This window comes from Cynoglossus semilaevis, chromosome 16, assembly GCF_000523025.1.
Source record: "Cynoglossus semilaevis isolate Cse_v1.0 chromosome 16, Cse_v1.0, whole genome shotgun sequence".
In the NCBI taxonomy this organism is placed as follows: Eukaryota; Metazoa; Chordata; class Actinopteri; order Pleuronectiformes; family Cynoglossidae; genus Cynoglossus; species Cynoglossus semilaevis.
In genome coordinates, this window is record NC_024322.1 from 3,968,946 (window position 1) to 3,992,547 (window position 23,602).

The window sequence follows — 23,602 nt, forward strand, 5'->3', positions numbered from 1 at the left end:
AAAGTTTCTCGGTATGATTTAAGGCAAGCCCAGTGGAGAGCAGAAACTGCAGCCTGCTATTTTGGTTGTCGTGCCTTTCAGTTGTTATAATGATAAACAGCGCAGACAAACCTCCTTCCCACTGGCACTGTTAAACCGGTCCAAACTGCAGAGGAGCGAAATAAAATCTGCTGTTAAACCAGGGGAAATTTGGCAGACATGCGGTAGAACTGCTCAGGCTCTCCGCTGGCCTTCACTGGGTTTCAGCTGCATGAGACCTGAATGTGCACCATTGTTGTTTTACTGTGTACTAATTAATCCAGTTCCTGTGTGTCAGGATGTATGCTCAAGAAAGCGTTGGCAGCCTACCAGCGTGTGTGTTTGTTTGTGGGAACTTATCTCTCAGTGCTGTCTGCGAAGGATCAGTGGCACACACTCTGTTGCACACGTCGTTCCCTAAATGAAGCATGGAGGGTTTTTTTTGTTTTAAAGCCAAGTCCGGTAATTTTGGTAAAACGCTGCCTAAATTTGGTGAAATTTGTTCTGCCCAGTAGGCAGCAATAACCTAGACAACCTGGGTGAAAATTGCTGTTTGTACAACCAGTGATTTCACCCAGATGGCAGCAGAGAGGTTAGCAAACCAAATTGTCCATGTGTGCACAACTACTTGTCCTGTTGCAAATAAGGGTTGGAGTTAAGGCAGTCGGACCCCATTTTGACATCACAAATTTCTGGCAACCCCCCAAGAGACATTTCGTCTTACTTCTAGAATTCGTTTTTTGAATTTGTTTTTGACAGATTAGTGCACAGTGACATTTTGTGCAGTTAGGCGAGCTTGTCTTTACAAGGCTGAAAATTAATACTGAACACATAATCTCTCAAACAATGAATTATGAAAAAAATGGTATTCCGTACTGACAGAGATTTTGTGTTTAGACAGGTTGAAGTGCGGGAACTCAAGGAGTTGTCACTTGTGCAGTCACATGACCGCAGCCTTTAATCAACATGTGCCAGCTCAGATATTTTTAAATGCTACATTTGATTTTAAAAAGAATAATAATTAGTTGAAAAAATATTTTTGTCAGTACCATTTAATAGACATTTCCAGGTGATCCTGTGTGGGGTGAAAAACACTGAGTTAAGTCAACAAAAAAAAAAGAAAATCACAGAAAGCTTGTTGTATCACTGCAGGCAACATCTTTAAATAACAAACATTAACTTAACAATTTTCCTAGAGAAGCTAGGGTATGTTGTGATACGTTGGTTTATTTCACGAACGTTTCGAGACCACTACCCACGTTTACAAAACATACTGGAAATTAAATCAGGATCTGCTCCCCCTCCCCTTCATGAGCCACACTTTTTTGTCTCTCCCTAACGCATTATTTCCCAAAGACTGGGTCGCGACCCTCAGGTGGGTTGCAGAAAAAAAGTTTGGGAAACACTGCCCTAACGTACTACATTATTCATAAAGATGTGGTATAAGTGTGGTGATAGACTTCACCACTCTAATTTAATTTTAAAGAGAATCACTAGAGTTAAATCTGTCCTCATAGTGCAATGCTGGTTCCATGCCCTGGAGGTTGAGTACAGTTTGGATTATGTAACGGTAATATGCCTTAAAAAATCGGATTCTTGGTCACACAGGCTGATCGTATGAATGTTGAGGAGTGTTGATAACCAAAGCTCATCTTGGTTTTTGGATGAGACGTTAAGGGACAGAAATTTGTGTCAACAAAATACCAAGTTGACACATTCCTACGGATGTTTTGGCATCATTTCCTGTGAGAAACGTCTTCACTCCTACCTTTCTGTTCGTATGAGGGTAAGATGAGGCAAATAGGATGAGATACTTCCGTATACTTCCTTAGTTGAAAACAACCCTCAAAATAAACACCTCCGATGTAAAACAGATGAATCAGATGTGAATTGAATTCTTTTTGTGTCGTGTCACATTCCTGTGGGACCAATTCCAACCTCGGCTACACAATGTGGATTTCCATTGATGCATTTACTACAAATTGCCTACACATGTTGTGGGCTAAATGTAGCTTGACGCCTACAACTGCAACGTATAAATAAGTGTCTGGGAGTTTAGAAAGTCTGTACGACTCACGTAAGTACAAACACAGGTGAACTTCTTCTCCTCTTTATTGTTGTTCTGCAAACGTTTTTTAAAACTGCAGTGCATGTATTTGAAACCAATAGTGCCACAATAATCTCCTTCAAGAACAGGAAGAGATGTCAGATGATAAGGCGATCATTATTTGTTTTTGTTTTTTTGAACAATTGAAACATTACTGCTGCCAAGTTTGTGCAAGCGAACTCGACTGTTCGCTGGCACTCACGCGGTGTGGCCTATGAAATATGAAGTGGTCGAGTCGATTGTCAGCTATGTTTTGACTGCCGGTTTCCATGCCAACCGAGGTAAACAGCCTGGGAGCTGCACAAGTACGCTGACAAGTTGGAGGTGTTATGTAAAAGCAGTTTCCGAACATAATGAGGTCGTAGCTGCAGGGAAAACACACAAGTGCGTGAAAACGTGAGAAACTGGAGATGGTAATTTATTAGCATGTTTTTTAAAATCTGAATTATGGAGATAATTAACAATTTATTTACGTTTTTGTTGAACAGACTTTTGTCATTGTTCTCCTTGTGCGTTTTAGATGATGCACAATGGTTTAATGAAAGGCTATTTATAAGGATCAAGTCGACAAGCACCACACCTCTGTAACTAGCTGTACCTCTGGTGAATAATTACTCTGTTAGAAAGACATAATAAAAGGACAAGCCTTGTTTGACACTCCAGTCCAGGTCCTTAACATAACTCGCATTGAAAACATGATTTAATGCCTTGTTGAGGTATAATTTCCCTCTGATGTGATCATTAATGCAGGGGTTAAAATGAGTTGAAAGTGAGATCATGTCGTTTCAAGTTCCACGGAGGGTGACATCAGGGAACATTAGCTTCAGGCTAACACAGTTTGGCTAACTCAGTTTGAAAGTTTTAGTTTTCAAACTGCATGAAAACCATATGAACTGTATAATACATTTGTGTTAGACAAAAAGATGATTAAAGTCTGCTTTGTCAGTTTTTTGTTTGTTTGTTTGTTTGTTTTTTAACATTGAAAAATATTTTGGTATCAAGACAGAGAGGTGGGGCTTTAATGGACATCTACCAAAAAGAGACAATGGATAAATTGAGCGAAGAATGTTAAAGATGTAAGAAGCTGAAGAAAACGTTAGGGCTGAACGAAGATTTGTGGACTGTGTATTGAAGGACATGGCCATGTTGGTGCTGTTGTAAAACAAAAACAGATACGGACACTATTGATTTACTGACGTTTTGTCTTAAATTACACAAATACAAAAAACGTATCTCATTTTACTTCATCAATGCAGAATAAAAGAAGCAAAAAACCTTTGGGTCTTAAACTAGGGCAGCACGAAAAGTCAACAACTAGTTTTAAGAGTGTTTTAAGTATATTCCAATTGTATTTAAGAAAATTGTGAAGGTTAAACCTCTAGAGAACACTTTAATTTCTGGAAGCAGACACATGGTGCCAAGAACAGGTCTCTTTTTTTATTGCATACACTTAAAAGTGTAATATTTACATTTAAATTAAGGGTAGTTGAACAGTTTATCACAAAGGTAAGTTTCTTTTAACCCCGCCGGACGGTATTTCTTTAAATGAGGATAGTCAATGTTGTCTTTGGTTTATGTACCGAAACGTTTATCTTCTATTTATAACATTTACGCGTCAAGGGTGGAATTTATTCAGGCGAATGAAGGGACGGTTCTTGACGTGTATTATATGAGACGAGACTATACGAAGGCCCCAACTGTGACGCAGAATTCCATTGCCGTCAAGAATTACTGTTCTTCCTCGGGTCAGGTCGAAGGTATATAAGGAAGGTAAACATGGCCCTGAGGGTGATCGGGCAAATCATCCCATCGGGAACAACTGTTTTCAGGGCAGCAAATGTTGCACAGAAGGTATGTGCAGAAACGTTTGGATTAAATATCTTATTTGTACCTTGTGAATGCCAAGGACAAGTAAGGCTAGCTAGCTAGCTTGTTTGCAGCCAGCACTGCTTCTAGCTGTCATCATAACAACAGTCGGTTTGTTTACAATGTCGACAAAAGGCAGTAATGAATTTCCATTCGGTAATATTTGATATTTTTGTAGAATGTGTGCGACGTTTTATTGAACCATTTAATTAACTGCTGATGTTTACTTCTTTGCCGAAGAACGTCATCCAAAGCGGATCAATTAAGATTCACAACAAAACGCGTTTTAATGATGATGCATGTTGCACTGATGATCATAATCTGTGTTTTTTTTTCTTTCTGGTATTTTGTGTCCTACAAAGGCATGTTTATCCACAAGCTCAACGAGGAGTCTAAGATATGGTCACTTAGCCTATTTGATGGGTGAAAGAACAACAACACGGTTTAATCACCTCAGCAGAATATTTACTGTGGATGGAAACCTGTCCTCGGGGAAGGGAGAACTGGCTAAGAAACTGGCAGAAAGCCTGGGTAACTGTCACACTACATGAACAGTAGAATCGACTTATATATGTGTTTGGATGTTTTCCTTTTTCAGATTGTTTCATATTCATTAACATCTGTCTTAAATGCATTCATTTATATTTTTAAAATCCTACATACATTTTTTTAAATGCATATTTTAAAGATCACTTAAAGGCCCATGATTTTTTTCTTGTGAGAACAAACAAAATTTGTTGTTAAATGTACATGTGTTCAGTAACTGGTGTTTTGGTATCTGCAGGGATGCTCTACATGCCTGAGGCGGACCAATTTTACTTGGACAGGGTGCTGGGAGAGAAGGAGCCACTGCACATTGATTATAATGGGATGTGCAGTATGGAGAAGTTCTACGAAGACCCCAAAGCACCTGATGGAAACAGCTCCAGGTTGCAGTTGTGGATGTATCTCATGAGACTGCTTCAATACAGCGATGCCCTTGAACATCTTTTCTCTACAGGTAATGGCACCATACAAAAAACAAAAATACTAATTAAACATTTCTTTTTTTAAATTCTTTATCTTGTGTTTTAGGCCAAGGAGTGGTTCTGGAGCGTTCTCCCTATAGTGATGAGGTCTTCCTGCATGCCATGTTTAAAGAGGGGTACATCAGTAGGAATAGTAAGTCTTCCACTGTGACTTACAAATTAGATTTTGTTAAACGTTACACTTACACTTCAAATGTGACCCTTAGGTGTAAAACATTACCAAATGATCAAAGAGATCAGCATCTGTGACTACGTGCCCCCACATTGTGCGATTTACATCGATGTGCCGGCTGAGGAGGTGCACACTAAGTTGAAACAGAGTGGCAAGGTAGGTGAACTCTTTGGTAAAACCACACTTGCATGTACTTGCAATTAAAAAAAAAATTTAAATATTGCATCTTCGTGTTTTTATAAAGTCTTAAATGTATTTTTTCTTCAGTTAAACTGTAAGAGCCCTGTTTATTCACTGATTTGAACCACATCTCTTCATCCCCATCTTCAGAATGTCTCCCTGTCATATTTGAAGCACATTGAAGACCGATACAAGAACAAGTTCCTGCCTGCGATGAGGTAAAATAAACGTATTTTGTGTTGGGCCGGAAATAATTAATAATTTAAGCAATTAAAAAAAAAGCCAGAGGATTCCATTTACTTAATTAATTTAAATATCATCTGGCAATTTTTCAAAATAATACACCTTCCAGACTCCAATACTAACACAACGAAGTCTGAAGGGTTTACTTTGACTCCAATACTAACACAACGAAGTCTGAAAGGTTTACTTAAATTAACCCATTTGTAACAATCTGTGAACGATCGCTGTGGCCATTGGCTCTAGCTGTTACTGACTGTCTTCTCGTTGGTTCAAAAACCTAAAAATCTTCATCCCGGGACAAACCTGTCCCTAAAATTTAGAGGTAGACGTTAGTCTATTGAGCCATGATTAAGGTGGCTTTGTCTTTCTGTATGACATTCTCACTAAGGGCCATCCCAGGTCTTGTCGACCAGTGAAGGTTTTCTCGTTCTTCCACATCCGCCTTATTTATACCCAAAGGCGTTAGATGTGCAGTCTGACCTAACTGCTTGGTTCTTCTGGGGCTCAGTGTCAAGTAACTTCCTGACAGTCTCTTTATTTCACCACTGTTTGCTGAGTCACCTCCTTCTTTGATGAGCCCGATGTTGGTGGTGTCATCAGAAAATTAAATTTTATGGCTGGACAAGGCATCAGGTCTACAGTAATAGGTGTTGAGAGAGGGTAAAAAAAAAGAATCCTGACTCTGCACATTTACAAACATCAAAGCTGGTGGACGTCACTTTACATTGTCTGTGTGAGGTTTATGTGAAAGTCTTTTAAGGGAGACGAGTGCGAGAAAAGGTTTGAATCCTTCTGCTAATTTAATGGAATAGAAATTATGTTTTTAATCTCAGACTCCATGCTACTCATCTAACCCTTAATGGTCTTATAAAAAGTCAAAACACAAGTCGTTGAAATTGCCTTGCTTGTATTTTGAGCGATTGTGGCATTCCTAATTCTCAACACAATCAAACTGTCATGTGTTTAAACTCTTATCTTTTACCTAAAAAAAGATTTTCATTTTTGTCTTTTTCCCAGTGAGGAGGCTGAACTTCTCTACTATGACACTGAGAAATCCCAGGATATGGAAATGGTAATGAGTGACGTTGACAGTCACTGCTCTTAAATCGACCAAACGTCTTACAAATTCTTTGATTTATTTCATTTAACTGCGTGACGTTAAACTGTTGTCCACAGATTCTGGAAGACATTGAGGCTTTGCAGTACAACAAAGGTCCGTGGGTGGAATTGGACGACATTGCCCTGCACTACATCAGGATCTTGTAAGTTTCTCCGAAATTCAAAAACATTTACTTTTTAAATATCCCAAAATTACAGCCACCATCTTTAAAGTCCAGGTGAAAATGTTGCTGTAGTTGCTGTTATGAGCACCGCCCTTGACTTGAATTTTTTTTCTTATACCAATTTACAGAGTGCAAAACAAGAAACGTGTCGTAGACCTGGCCATAATACCCAATTTAATCCCGGAGATTACCATCGGGGCGCATGAGTTTGACGAGAAGTACCATGCCTTCAAATTGGTACGTGGAGACAGAACCTAAAACACAACAGTGGTTCTGTAGCACTATCGTCTGATCAGGATTTGTTGAAGAAATTTAAAAAGGACATAGCCTACAGTTTTGATTGAGCGCATAAAATGTTTTGAAAGTGCAGCTCTGTTCCTCTGATTAGTAGTTGAAATGTTTTGCTCACCAGCTGCTGCTGAAGTGCTTACTTAGTGCCACTGAATTCTAACTGCTGTGTCGGCCAAGTTTGCCATAAGGTGCTGTGTAAACATGCGCTGAATTAATATGTTGTGAGATTTTTGCAAAAGTTTTTTCAGCATCAATGGGATTTACACAGACATCTAACAGTATTGAAACATTTCACTGCTGTTGGTTTGACAGTCACTATTATGTGTGTATATGTAGAGAGGGTATATCTATATACATAGATATGTGTATTTATACACACAAGTATTGGTAGCCAGTCTTTATGAAAACTACAATTGTTCTTCGCAGTCCATCCATAGTATGAGCCCGAATGAGTCCTCATGAAACCCTGCCATATGCTCCTCCACTTTGTCGACACTAGGTGGCAGCAGGAGCACACGACAATAAAGGGAAGGTTTTAGCCAAACTTTGAGCCGTATCCCTCCGAGGCTCCTGTTCTCATACACGGTGACACCTTCACTGCCGTCATGTTCGTTCTGCAGGGGTCACAGAAACCTCAGAGGAATTCAGTTCAATTATATTCATATAGTGGCGCTTCATGTACTGTAGCAAGGTCAAGGCTTTAGCATATTACAAAGAGGGAAAAGGCTGCGGTTTTCACAATGAGCAGTCACTTAGAGACGGTGGAGGAAGAGAGAGAGGAGCGAGAACTGGGGATGTCGTGGTGATTGAAACAGGTACCGGTCTCTTCACCTGACGATTTTAATCAAAGTTACAGTAGCAGGTTAGACAACCTAAATGTCCTAACGTCTGTGTTATATTTTTTCAGACATACTGGAGTTGGTCTGGTCCTGTGTGTGTTTGTTTAGTGTGACAGAACATGTAGTTGATGAGTTTGGTTGTCAAAAGCACTCACTAGCGCTGCGGTCCCTGCTCATGTTGGCAGTTAAAACTAGGGATGTCGGATATTAACTTTTTGTCCATATTGTCCAAACATTTCATTTCCAATTCCAATATCAATCCATACTGATATAAAGGGGCGGTTATTAGTATTATATAGGACATCTCTAGTTAAAACCCTTTTTTGTTATCTTTCGCTACCCACAGCATTTATTACTTATAAAGACGGAGTTTACATTTGGACTTCATTATTATTTATTACATTTTGTACTGATTTTAAGACGAGGGTAAATAGAGGTCTTCAATTTTTTTTGTTTCTTCAAGTCATTGAAAAGATTTTTCCTTTGTCAGAAAGTTGGGTGCACAGGAACCATTTTCATGTAGTACCTCATTCCAGTCACCAAGCACTTCATTCTAAGTGGAACTGAAGAGCAAAGCAGAGAGCAATTTGCAGGAAATTTTTCAAAATTACTTGTGATGAGAATTTAGTTTTCTTTCTTTTTTTTTGCTGAACAACACTTATCACTATCAACAAGTCACATGTACCAGAAAATTGGAAACCAAAAAATTGATGTTTATACTGTTTGGCCTGTGTTGTCAAAGGGAAGTTAAAGCCAACGCTTGTGCGTTGGTTGATCAACAGGGATGTCCTCTCGCCCTGGACAGGTGACTAGTCTTAATACCAACATTTTTAAGGACCTCTTGATCATGTCCTGTTGTGCCTGGGCCTCCTCGACTGCCTTCATTGATCAAGATGACCACAGGTGTAGAACAGAATTATTCTAGCATGTGTACTGTGGAAGTTCACCGTCAGGAAACCCTTGTCATCGTAATGAATTGAAGGATGTGGACAGACCTCGGCGCTGAGACTTCCTCCTGGCCATTAAGTGCGCAGCTGTGTCGACGTCCTGACATTTAAGGCGGACACATTGCTCTTTTGTTTCAGCGTTTCGTTCCCATCTGACGATTAGTTATCACGTCCGTGGTCCATATGACTTTAGTCAAACTGACACCATGCCTTTCATCGAAACTAATCCTCTTTATATTGAGTTATTTTTATGATTTTTTTTTTTTTACCTTTTGTGACGCAAAGCCCCGAGCCTCACTGTCGGTGTGATTGAAGTAATTTTCTTCGGCTGAAATATTGAGCGACTGGTAGTTACATGGAGGCAAATGTCAGATGTGGAATATTCTGCGGGGCTTTCGGTATCATCAGTCTTGCAGGGAAACATTTGGGTTTGACCTTTTCTGTTTATTGACTGGGGATTTTTTTCCCCTCCTCCCTCCTTCCCTGCTGCAAAAAACTAAATAAATAAATAAGTCACACTGCATTATGCTGCGGAAGGCTGTGACCCGACATTCTGTCATGAGCCTGGATCCGCCCTGATCCAGTAATGTAATATCCATGTAATGTCTGTCTACACGTTTAAAGTTGTGTAGTAAAGTCGCACAAGGACCTCGGCAGCCTTGATGTCAGTTCAACAGTCTGAGGCCAAGATGTTTGAGGCTTGTGAGGAGTTGTCCAACTTTTAGTAATCCTGCCTCCTTCAGGCTTAAGGCATATTTTTACTTTGAACCCCCCCCCCCAACATTCTGCAGTTGAGTTGTTTGGCATTGCAAAATCGTCTATATATAATAATTATGACATAAGATAACAATTATGTAAATATATATATATATATATACACACATACATATTCTCTGGATCATTTACTCAAATTAATTATTTCTTTTGTTTCCATTTCTTTGCAGCTCCCAGGGAAAAAGTACGCTCCCGGTTACAACACAGACATGGGGGACAAAAACGTCTGGCTGAAGTGAAGGTTGATGATTTCACAGTCTCCTCACTTTTCCAAATCTCTCCTCTGACCCATCTGCTCCTCGGCTGAACTCTGGATTCTCTGACCAGGATCGGTCCAGCCGCCATGCAGTGTACATCCGAAATGATAACATGTGTATAAAAGAAAATAATACATTTTGAATCTTATCTCGTCTTGTGTTTTGTGTGGATGCTGAATCTTAGGTGAAAATAAAGGCAAAGGAAAGTGAAAAGAGATTAGAAATTAAACTACTACTAAACTAAATGACACCATTTTATATTCCATCTTTCAACATTAGTGTTTGCATAAGATTTGTTTTTTAAGACAAGCTTAAAAACCCTTCATGGCATAAACTTCTTTTTTTTTATATATTATATTTAACCCACTGTCTCTTCACTGCAGCTGCCCTGTTGAAAACACTTGATTACTCTGTTTTCCTCTCCCCTTTTGTAATCAAGAGCTGATCACCGGCACTGATATGAGGATAAACCCGGGCTCGGTGGCAGCGTGTGCTGCAGAGACACGTGGGCTAAATCTCCAATGACTTGCCGTTTCCCGGCAGCGAGATCTAACGCTGAGATCTCCCTCAAGTACGCCCTCATCATTTGCCTCAGCTGCCTCTTCACCTCAACAGTCTGGTGCACAGCACCCAGACTCGCACAATCTGATTTCGCAGCGCTAGATTGATCGACCCCAGAGCAGGTTGCAGCTTAGCAACAGGCAGGTTGTGGCACATATCGGCCGCCTTGGGGACACAATGTGACCTCCGATGCACTGACGCGAACACACACAGTATGAACAAGCACGAGTTGCTACACTAAAGCATGTGGAAACAGGGCACTGACACGGGGTGTGATTGCTCGAATCAGCAACTTCACCAATCCGATGGGCGCGTGTCAAACTCAAGGCCCACAGGCCAAATACAGCTCATCCTGTCATTTTATGCGGCCCACCAGATCTTTGTATGGTTGTATGGTTCTAGTAGTAAATATTGATCCTGTGTGGCTCGCAGCTAAAGGCTTGTTTACGCAGTGATGATATGGCTCTGGGTTTCAGAGCAACAACGCCGATTTGGCCTCGTGTTTAGACGAATGTTGGGGCGGAGTCCTCACCATATATGGGTACCAGAGGGAGCAGAGTGGCACAATACGGTCAACCCCGCCACTCTGTCACCTTTTACTCCAGGCTCCTTCTGACTGTGCTAGACAAGCTAATTCAGCTACTTGTGCTAAAGTTAGCCATCTCAGCCATTTTGTTTCTTCATCAAGTTTGTTTACAGTTTGATTTATACGCTTGCGCTGTGGGTTCTTTTCCAGTAATCTGAACTTTCCAGTTCAAATTCTTCTGGTGTTAGTATGTTAGAACGTGGTTCACACGGCACCACATACAGGCCTGGCCTATGTACTACAGGGACCAGAGTCATATTCTGTGGCTCTTTTCAAACGGGGGCTGCTGTAGTCGTATCGTGTCGTAAACAGGACCAAAAACTGTGTTTAATTCCCCATTAGTGATTGACTTTGACATAGCTAGCATAGGGTCCATTTATTACCTGCGAAACAATACGACGTCTGCATACACTGCCTTTAACGTGATATCAAATGGACAGAGACTAAAGTCACATTATGTGGGTCAGATTCAGCTGGGACAGGCTGACCTTTACCTTCAGCCACAGTGTTCCCAAAGGGCAGAAATGAATGACCGTGAACTGTGTGGTAAAGGAGATAAATCTACAGTCATCAGTCACTCATTCATTCACACTGACAGCATGGACAAAAGAGCCATGATGGGAATTCTCAAAAGTCCAGTGGTTTCCAACCTTTTTTTAGCTTGTGACCCCGTTTTGACAGCACAGATTCTGAACGCACTAGAGACATTTTTTTCTCTCTCCTAGAATTAGATTTTGATCCTGTTTGTTATACTGTGTTGTAGAGTAGCAGATTACTGAATAGACATTTTGTTATTTTCAACATTTTATTTGAACTGATTTTTATACATGAAAGTCAAAGAATAATAATTAGTTACAGTAGTCCCTCGCTATTTTGCGGTTCATCTTTCGCAGATTCACGACTACTGTAGATGTCAAAAGAATGGGACGATGATATGGTTCGATCAGTCCAATTTAGCAACAAAATCAACGACATCATCACTTCCTACAAGCTACTCTTCGACTGGAAAAAGAAGCAGTGGAAGCAACTGCCGATCACAAAGTTCGGCAGCCTCGCAAAAAAGTAGTTTTTTTCATCCAAAAATATCTTTTGCCCCATTTGCATCTTATTTCTTGTCATCTACAAAAAAAAAAGCCGAATCCTCAGGGATGTAGTTCTGAAGGAGGAGAAATACAAAAAAGCCATGTTTAATGGAAGGAGAATTACGTTCCTGATCCCACCATAAATGGGTCTTCAACGATAATTATATGAATTGTTCTAAGACTATTTAAAGAGCAGTCGCAGACTTCTATTTGAAGTTAATCACCACTGGTGGGTAAGAAAGCTGCGATTAACTTGCAAACCTTTTGTTATCTTGTCATATTAATAACCAGCTCCTAATTAGCCCCAGACTTTCCTCTGGTGCCAAATTATCCCCTGCACCAGGCAGTGCTGGATAATGCAATCTTCAGAAGACAGTCCAGGTTCTCAAAGGTTCTGCTTTCAGAGACAGTTATGAGCCAAGCAGAGGCTTTGTCTGCCCCTCCAGCTCAAAGCTCCTTCAGCCTCTGTAAACTCTGGAACTTGATGAAAGTTACGGCAGCCACAGAAGCAATGTTATTCCCTCAGCCGACACTTGAGACCCAAAGTGCCACAAACAAGCCCAAGGGGGCTCAGTCGGAAGGTTCTGTGACGGATCAGAGTGCTCCGTGCTGAATGGGATGTCGCTGTGAGCGCTGGAGAGGATTTCTGTCTGAGGAGTTGCTATATTTCAGGGCTGGGAGACACTTACATCCCTTATAACAAGCTCAGACTGCCCCCGGAAAGTAAAGAGGTGAGGAATGATAGTGACAGAAAAGTAACCTGAAGGTAAAGAAATAAACGAGCTTGTCATTGACCGTAACATACAGCACATACAGTAGAGAATACTGCAGTTTAAAGCTGGGGTACTCCGTCGGTGTAAACTTGTCATAATGTTGATACAACTGGCGGCGCAGACGACACCAAATGACATCATTCTCACTTGGTTCCACAATGATTCCGCTGTTAATTTCGCGCCCCGTAGGAAGCCGTTTACATACTGAATTCATGCAGGTGATAAACAGCACAGAGAACACGATGCACAGCACAGCATTCACTAAGAAAAAACCTTAGTCCAGGGGTCTCCAACCTTTTTGAGAGCTACTTCAAGGGCATTCAGTAACACAAAGAGCTCCTTGTTTGATACAGACTTCGCAAACAATGTAATAATAATCAGTTCTGGGACATCCAATGGCAGACACTCGATGTAACTGATTCAAAAAGCACAGTAACAGTACAATTTTTCAACCCTATTGTTGACTAGAATTATTTTTACATATCACATGGGCACCTTAGCTAGTCCACAGGGACTACCAGGTGGCAGAGGTTTTTTTTTTTTTTGGGGGGGGGGGGGGGGGGGGGGGGGGGATTGGTGGTGGTCTGGAGGGTTTGCAGCCCAGAATCAAAAATGACCTACGGTCTGGTACTGGTCTGTGGACCAGGGGTTTGGACCTCTGATCTATAGAGTCTTTTTCATTTACAACCGGCCCTTCAAGAGGAACTGTATTGCTGATGTGGCCCCCGGAGAAAATGAGTTTGACACCTCTGCTCTAGACTCCTCGGTTTTGTGGAAAGTGACGGCCAACAGCTAACCCATGTTTGAATAAGGCTTTCAAAGTACAAAGAATATCTTTTATTTCAGATCCATCCTGCCTCATGGGAAATTATAACATGGAGTATCTCTAGTGGAAGACTCCGAGATGACCTCTTTTTCCGACTATCTGCAGTGACCTAGTGTATATAACAGTAACACTGCTGCCCTGGAAAACCGGAAAGGTGAAGAATTGTTTTCAATGTAAACAAAGAAAGTGAACACCGACGCAGTACGTCTGTGTATAGGAAGAAAATGTTCTAGTGCAAATTTTAAAGTGCTGTCAATAAAACGGAGCCACCTCCCAAACAGTTGGTCCAATCACCGTGCAGGAACACTCAGTGGGCTTTTCCACCCACTCACTTTTCATAGACTCCCTGCAGTAAAATCCTTGTCCTCGACATTATTTATCAGTCTACGGTCCCTCGTAAAAGAGCTGACTGACACCATTGTGTCAGTCAGCTTGTCAGCTGTGCACTGACTTACTGCCTGCAATCAGTGAGGCTCCTCTGATGCAAGCTCGTTGTCTGACCGGAAATTGAAGCCTCCGAAAACACACGTTCAATGTCAGCGGACATCAACTGGCAACCCACAGCTGGCCGAATCGAGGCAACCGATCCGTCCAATCAGATTGATTGATACCATTTTTCACATGACATATCTCGCCTACTTTTAAATTAGCATTGTCGGCACAAAATACATTTTTAAAGTGATTCCAACACATTACATTATCGGGTTTTCATTACCGGAGAGAAAAAAAAAAAAAAAGAGATATGCTAATATCAGTCAGCCGATATTATCGCACATCTCTAAATGCAATATTGTTACGATCAGAGAAAACATTGCGTGGTCTCACCTACTAAAACAACTGAAAAAATGACCTAAATAACAACAACAATCCCCACTCTATTTACATTCTGTTTTAGTGATCAAAATAAATCTGTACCCTATCTCCAGGCTTCCAATCCAGTCTTAGGAAAGTAGGTTTGTTCTTTCAGACTTTGTCCAATTTCAGGGCAATTCCAAGGAGATGAGGTTGTTCCTATTGGCTGATCTCCTAAGCAGCTGTGCAGACACGTTTATTCCAGCATTGAGAAAAGTGCAGAAAAGCAACCCCAAAGCCTAACCCTAAAACCAGCAAGAGCGTCAGCCAGGAAACTCAATGAATGCAGAGAGTTTCAGAGTGGGAGAGACCGCCTCAGGTCATCGGCTGCTGGGGGCCTGGGAACCAGAGCTTCGCACCCAAAATGTTAGTATTTAATGACCAGGGGATAACACTTGGCTTACCAATGGAGTGTTTTTCCAGCAATGGGGGAGAAAAAAAAAACAAAACAGTACTTCACAGGTCACTCATGGGGTAACAGAGTAAGAAATCAGTTCTCCCTTGGCCTGGTCAGTCAGCAGAAAGTGAAGTCCAGACGCCTGGCAGGCGCTGAAGTGAGAGCTCGTCTGCTCACACTGCCAGTGCCAGGTCATCAGGCCCACTCAGACAAAGGCTGTGTGAATAATTGACAGCACAGCAAGTGTGGTGCAGTCACATCCAGCTAATGGAGAATGGAAAAGAATCTACTCTGGAGGAGAGTATCCTGTCGGGTATAATGTAATACTGAGTTCTTATCATCTCCGAGACGTGTCTGAGAAGGGAGGGGAGAAAAAAAAAAGATTCAGGGAATAGCTTTGTAACTCAGATGTTTGAGAAGGGGGATTGGAAGCAGAGGCAGCTTATTAAGTGAGAGGAACTCTGTGGGAAATGATGGTCGGATTATAGTGTTGTTGGAAAACATCTTGACAGAGTATATTTATAAAAAAAACTTCTGTATGTACCTTTATACAAACCAGAAAAGTTGCACTAATAATGAAAAGTTGGGATTAGTTCATTGGCATGACCATTATTATCTATTATTATTAGTAGTAATTGATTAATTAATTAATTACTTAGTTATACTCAGTAGTATTTGATCACTGTTGTCTCCAATACCTGTTTACAATGGACCGATCTAGACTGCAGGCCGGCCTCTGTATTACACTACATCCTCTCGCCAACGTCGACACAAAGTGGTGACCTTTGACCCATGTTTAAACCTTTTTAAAGGTTTGTTAGCAGGTTTAGGAACATGTGCAGGGTTTAGCAAATGAGTTCCTGTTTTAACCTGTGCAGTTTCCTTCTGAAGACCATGGATTAGTGACATTCACCAACACAAGTGCTCTACACACCATTGTCCATGGCAGAATTGTCCAAGGACCGGAATTAGCCGGTTTGCGGACCGATAGAGACTGCACTGTTAATCAAAGGGCTGCTGAAGGATTTTTTTAGGTCTCAGTAAATTTTCAAAATAAAACACTAAATATTTAGTCTGTTAGTATTGATGTCTGAGAGACATATTTTTAAATACTTGCCAGATATCTTTATACGACAAAAGTAAATGAAAATGAGCAGATACTTAAACTAAATAAATTATGATATACAGTATATTTCACTGCCACCCCAATACCACGTGGCCCATGGACCGTTATTGCTCCACGGACTGGGAGTTGGAGACACCTGGGATAACACGTCTAATAATGGCACGGGGGAGACCTGAGTTCAAATCCCTGTAGTCTAAAGTCTCTGTTACACTTTGTTACAAAAGTCATTTTCTTCTGAAGACCATGAACTACTAATGGAACCAAAGTTGAACAACTTGGACACATGGACTACGGGAAATGTCTGTGAGAGGGTATTGACACACCGCGACTGCACCACAAAGTACTGTAGCTGGGCGTTGACTAATAAGTCAATAATATTAAGGCAGGAACTGCTGTGATTTGGTGCTATACATTTAAGTAACTCGACTTTGGAAGCAGGGTTTTTCTTCTAGAATATATATTTATCTGCTTTGTTTATGCATCATGTTTACTTATTTATTTAAAGAAATGTTTGTAATTTTTCTCCCCTTTTCTCAACAACTTGTGGACCAACTTTTTGCCATTCCATCTGGGAAAAGCTGACATTGCTCGTAAAAATCTGTGTAAAACTCGGTGCCTCGCTACATGCATTAATAATAAGACCCCAATCATCTGTTATGCATTAAATGAATGTATTAAAAAGCCAGTGTGTTTGTATGTATCGCAGAAGGAGCAGTTAGCTTCTGGTACATTAGCATTATTCATCATCATATCCGGAGCCTACTAAAAGTAAGTTAAGAGACCCTGGATGTGTTTTAATCTCACTTTACATGTTTCCTCCTCCTTCATCAGTATTTATTTATCACCACGTCACACTTGAAACAGAGTCACTGCCGCCTTTGATCCCGTGCTTTTGCGACCCTGGAGATTACCACCAAGGACCGGAAGGGGATTAAAAAAAAAAAAATCCTTTCATTAATCAGTGGCTTGAGTTTGTACCCTGAAACTAAATGAGTTTTTTTTTTTAAAGAGATTTAAGAGCCGTAGCTTTGTCATGTGTTCCGACTTTTGGCGTTGACATCCCTTCTGCAGGAGCATTTCACTAAGAATTTAAAGTTTCATGGAAAACTCACAGCTGCTTGGATTAAAACTAACTTAACGCCACACAGAGAAGGGCAGATATCGAACTTGTGTAGCGACGTTGTGTCCGTGTCTTACGGGGAAACGCCGCGGTGGCTGGTTGATGAAGCTCAGTGAAGATTACTGGGGACTGGGTTCATTTCTCAGCGGCAATGAACTGTGGCAGCGGCAACTCCAGAGGAGCAGTCAGGGAACAGAGTCGGCTAACGGTTAGGACAAAAAGGGAATAAAAACGGAAGTGCAATCAAGTCAAAAAAGACAAGGGAATGAAGGTTTTTGGATAATCATGAGAAAATAGCAAGAAGGCTAAAATTAAAGAAGCAAAGGAAAAAGTCAAAAGGGACAAAATGACAAAAGAACCAAAAATATAAAAATGGGGGTGGTGGGGGCGTACATGGACACAAAAAAAAAACACACACACACAAAAAAAAAAAACCCAGAGAAAATAGACAACAGGGGAGATATTGTAGGCCATAAAATTGCAGAGATAAAAGAGAACAGAAAGCCAAAAGGTCAAAACACAATTAAAATGATTAAAGCAGCAAAAAAGAAAAAAAGACAAAAAAAAAAAAAAAAAAAAAAAGCAAACGCAAGAGATGTGCAGAACGATAACAACTGAAATCTCTAAATCTGTTCCTTGTTTTTCTTAAACCTCTTCTTTTCTGGCAGCTTGTTTCAGACAATAGCAGCCTAAAAATTACATGTTTGTTTTATTTATTTATTTATTCTTTTTATGCCTGGGACAATAACAGAAACAACACAAACCCACAGCCTGTCTCCTCCACGGTTACACCAAACATCTCCGTGTTCTTTTTCATTACACCCATGAACCTATACTCTGAGGTCTCGAACATCTCAACCTTTCCTCCCTACACTGCTCCACCCTGACCGTTGTCTAACTGTGCCAGCAAATACAGTCTGAAAGTGATGTCAGAGTGATGGTGATTCCTTATCAGCAGATGGCAGTGTTGCTATCTGCAACAGCCTCAGAGCATTTACGTGCAGAGGGGGGGCAAAAAAAAGGTATTGGTTTGACAGTATGGAATGGATGTAGCTGTGGGCATATGTACCTGTGGGTAAGAGCAGTGAGGCAGAACGACCGTGCATGCGCACAGACATACAGGTACTTAGACTTTGACAAATGCCATTTTTTTTTTAAAGAATTTACATTTTTTAAATGTAAATAAGAGATTCATTCTTTTAACGCCATGCCAGTCATGTGCCCGGTGGTGGATGAAGAGCTGGAAGCTGACAGCAGTGTTAAATAGTGTAAACAATGAGGAAAAACAAGAGACTGATTGAACCAGAGAACCTGCGCAGCTAGCATCTGCTAATGCTGAAACAACCAGTGCTGTCTGTAGTAGACAAGCTGTAGCTAACAGCTAGGCTTCAGGCCATGGAGGACTATAACACAGTTTGTGACTTGGGTCTTGTGTGGCTCAGTGTTCCTTAAACGCAGCACTCATGTCAGTAGCCGTTCTGATTAGCCACACTACTAGCACAACAGTTTCCTCATCTGTTGACCTTGTAAAGGGTCGGTTACAACTCGTCAGGGCACAAAGAGGATTCTAGTTTTCTGTTTTATAAACATATATCTGTTGTAAATGTGAGGAGACTCTCTTTCAAGTGCAGATGATTTGTTATATACAAAGTCCAGAAAACAAAGTCACAAAAATCACTGGGCAGCAGAAACAAAGAACTCAAAATAAGGTACAGAAAAAACCAAGGACCATCACAATGAACAACCAAACACAATCTGACCAAAACAGAGTGAAGGAGAGAGGTGTATATATACCCAGGGCACCAGGTGACAGCAGTGAGACTGATGACAGACACAGGTGGGGGTGATGACACTGATTGACTCCACCCACAGCAGGAACAGACAGATTTTCACAATTCAGTTGTGGATATCCACAACGACAGATATCTGCAGCTGAATTACAGATATCTGTAATTCCGGTTTGAGATATCTACGGTTTGATTCTGACTAGTCATAACTCAAGTTCAAGATATTGACATGCTTCTTTTCAGATATCTTAAATTACGTTTTGGCGAATTAACGTTGTAGATATCTCTATCTGGAGTTTGGGATAGTCATAGGCAAAGCAGCAACAACAGCAGAAAGGTTTCTAACTGTCGTTTCGTCTAGTCAAAGTTACGTTACAGATATCTCAAATGACAATTCCCACTATCCAAAATGAAATCACGCCCAGTCAGAAAGACGTTGATATCAACAACGTTAATTCCAGATGGTCAAACTTAGCGTTTAATTGTTAAAACGTCTTGCCATAGATTACATATATACATATACTACGATCAATGTCTAGATTAGAGACCATTCAAATTGGGTGGCATCACAAACAGTTTCAAATGTATTAAATCAACACTAACACGTGAATGATGGTAAGTTGAATACATCAATATTGACAAAAGAGCAAGCAACTGAACCTCCTGGTGAGTTCATGTGTCTGGCCACGAAGTTGGACCAGGGAGGAGATTGAGCCAAAGAGGAGCAGTGAGAGAGTTTTATATGGAGTCCTCTTGGTCGGAAGATTCATCGGGGTAGAGTTTTTGTACTATCAAATGATGAATGATATCCAAACTTTTAACCCAAATGATGAATGATATCCAAACTTTTACAAACTTTTTATATTTGGGCCATTGGAGGGATGTTGTTGTCTGTGAGGGAAGGTGCGGAACTCTTTGTTATTTTTTCAGCCCTCTACCAAATGCCTGTTGGTTTTGTCCATCCTTTTCACTTGAAGTTTCTGGAACTCATACATATTCTGTGAAGAACTAAACCAACCAGACTATCCGCACAGTTCGAGCTCAACAGCTTCCAGTGTGGAGTCAGTTATGTTGTACTGTTTTCTTCTTCACCAATACAGACCTTGGGAATTGTGGTTGTCTTCACAGATGGTGGTGTTATTCTTTATTTACTAAATCTCATCTGATCTGAGAAGATGGTGGGAAAAAACAAACTGTTGTAGCTTTGGGCTGTTTTTCTAGTTGTTTCTCCTATTATCTGCAGAGACGTTTGACTCTGACACAGATGCTAACCAATCACCAAATGTCATTTCTGCCCCAGTTCAGGATCTGCAGCCAATGTGGACTGTACATTCCAGCCAAGGTTGTCACAAATGTCACGTCATGTTGTAAAGACAACAAATCAAATTAATCAAATCAATCAATAAAACTCAGCTCCCACCAGTGAATCCATTAGTCGAACCTGCAGCTCAGAACATGCCGTTTAATGTTGTTTCATATATTTGAGCGGTGGGAGACTCACATCGTGTGATCAGGTCCGATTCAGCTCACTTAACAAGAAAATGATTTGCATAAATCTGGTCCACGTATCTTTGAACTACGATCTGAAACCCTTTTCTTACAAGCTGGAAAATAAAGAAGGACATTTCTTTCATTTATGATATGAATAAATAAAACAAATCAGGAAGTCTTGTGAGATTGGTATTAAAAACAACTCGGGATGGATTCTAATTTCACAATAGAGTTAATTTAACAGCACCTTTTAAAGGTGCTGATGCATGAATCATTACATCAACTGCTGTGAACATTTTCCAATTTCGCTTGGTTTTAAAAACTGTTAATTATTACCTTGTAAATTGTCTGTGTTCTGTGGTGACAGACACAGACACGTGAAAAACTAAAAATAAAAAGAGCCTCAGAGCTGAAAATGTACGCCTTTCTTCAATTCCTGCGAACACACGAGGGTTGTGTTCAACTAAACAGGCCCAGGCTTCACATTGAGTCAGTAAATTGTGAGTGAACTGAATCCAGAAAATTATTTTATTTAAGGATTTTTGTTAAATATGTGATGTGGCTCAAAAAAAAAAAAAGAAAAAAAAAGAAAAAAGAATGGCATTGATGGATTTCTTCTTTCGTCGTGAATAAGCATCACTTTAATTCCCACTTCACCGAAATGAATTATGTAGAATCTGAGAACATCATCATCTTTAATCTGCTGCTTGATTCTCATCATCCTGCCAAGGAGCAGTGTGTTTCTACACCAAATACACTGTCTGTCTGTGTTTATGTTACTATCTGATCTCTGAGCTGCAGAGAGCAGACACGAGGATGCTGCTGCCGCCGCCTCCTCATCCTCCGCCACCTCCACCATCATCATGTCCAGAGAGCTTCCCTCTGTTGCCTGTGGCGTGAATCAATATATGGATCAACTTCACATCACTGTTTGCTGTGTTTCTCTAGATAAAATATTGCCGTCACGCTTGTGATCGTGTCCTGCGATGGTGTATACACATTGCTAATTTTGCACATTTACACATGCCTTTTTACACATGCCTTTCACACACACACACACACACACACACACACCCACATATATTGTACACATTCGAACGTGTACATGCGAAAGAAAAGTGACACCAAACCGAAGCTCTTGGGCTCGTGTGGTGGTGATGTGACACACAGACTTGTGGCAGAGTGACTTCTCTGTCACCTCCCATGACACGTTGTATAATAGGGTTATTGATAAAGTGTCGCCTCCGCTGCTTTATGTGTCGCCCTGGTTCAAGTGTGATATTTCAGGGAGAATGGCCTCCAGTTCTCCGGGACATGTGGAGCTGCTTCCATTCTCCCACTGTATATCTGATCCACGCCACGCTCCATTAATCCGACCTGTTATTTCCACCCGTCCCCACACATCTGGGCCCCAAAGGTTTTAACTACAAAAAGACTTTTCTGGAACATAGTAGAAAGACATACTGTAGTAAAACACTGTAATGACAAAATAAAATTTAGTCAGTGCAAATGAAAAAGAACCAAGCACCAGGGCCACGTAGACACAGATTCAGGACGTAAATTAATGACGATAAAGTCTCTTTTCATAAATTTGCAACTTAAAGCACATAAATGTATGGTTTATGACTAAATTCTTGCTAACTTAAACCAAAATTTCTACTGGTGTCCCTAATATTCTATACAACTTTTTAAAATCTTGATTGTGGGCCCTATACTTCTCCAACAGGTGGCAGAAGATGGCTATGAAACTAGAGCTGAAAATGTATCTGTGTTTTTCTTCAATTCCTGTGAACATGAGGGTTGTGAATAAGTAGATATATATATACATATATATATGTATATATATATATACATATATATATATATACACACTTATATATATATATATATAAGTGTAAGGTTTTACACTGTACTTACTCTACTACTAGTGTAAATCCTTGGCCTGTTTAGTTGAACACAACCCTCATGTATATATACACACATTTAACGAAGTTTAGTTGAACACAACCCTCATGTATAAATACACACACATTTAACAAATTTTTTTTTTAACTAATATTTTTTGAATATTACTTTTATTATTACTGTCTTTTTGGGACAGATGGACGAAAACCCTAAAAATATAACATTTACCGCCATGGTTTTTACCAGCATGAAGGCAGGAAAAAGTTTGAAGTCACTTTCATCCCTGAATGCGAACCTCCTGCCCGCTGTGCAGTGGAGGTCATGTAGTTTTCATGTAGTTTCATGAAACGTAGAGGCTCGGCAGGATGCAGCCTTCAGACAGGATGAATCAGAAGCTAAGCGTAGACACACGATTATGTGAGCCTCACTCCGTGAGTCAGAGTCAGACAGTAATCGAACGTCCCCTGGATCTTCTGCTCCGTCCCTCCACCGAGCTGCTCCAGTCGATGTATTGTGACACTGCTTTTGACGCGCCCTCCAGAGGATAACATGTCAACTGAGAGTATTCCAGTAAGGATTCCCTCTGCTCTCTCTGCTTTGTGCAGTAAAACATTGTTTCGATTTGAAGGGCTGACATTTTATACGTAATGCAAATAAAGATGTTTATTCACCTATGCTTTATTAATAGGTACAATACATCATGGAAATACCGTCGATTTAAGTGCTGCCACCTTGTGGTATAATTACTCAGTACATCGTTTGGTATTTGAGCAAGAATTTCTATTTGTTTTGTTGGACTTTTTGGACTCATTCAAACCTCCGATATTGTCATTGAAACATTAGCCCAACTGTTGACAGCAATGTCCTTCATTTAAAAAAAATTGTATTTGTTCAGTAGGGTTTGATTTGTTGTCATCAGTAGAGACACATTAGGTACACATGTGCTAATGTGTAGCCACAGGCTAAATTCTAACCATGATACTGGCACAGACTGATACAACACATTAACATACAAAGACAAAGTACATGGAAATATATACAGAACACATCATCAATAATTACATTATGACGGCATGTGAAGACGCTCTGTT

At 40.5% G+C, this 23,602-nt stretch overlaps 2 protein-coding genes across 5 annotated transcripts in view; both read left to right on the top strand.

The window, feature by feature from the left end:
- Positions 1-23,602, top strand: part of phf11 (PHD finger protein 11) — a 959,893-nt gene that overhangs the window by 356,534 nt on the left and 579,757 nt on the right. The window lies entirely within an intron of this gene.
- On the top strand, positions 3,814-10,218 carry ndufa10 (NADH:ubiquinone oxidoreductase subunit A10). The gene is made up of 10 exons (XM_008328142.3): positions 3,814-3,976; positions 4,354-4,522; positions 4,776-4,991; positions 5,066-5,152; positions 5,226-5,347; positions 5,522-5,589; positions 6,632-6,686; positions 6,791-6,876; positions 7,026-7,134; positions 9,919-10,218. The coding sequence occupies exons 1-10, from the start codon at positions 3,902-3,904 to the stop codon at positions 9,985-9,987; spliced, it is 1,056 nt and encodes a 351-aa protein (XP_008326364.1). The 5' UTR covers positions 3,814-3,901; the 3' UTR covers positions 9,988-10,218.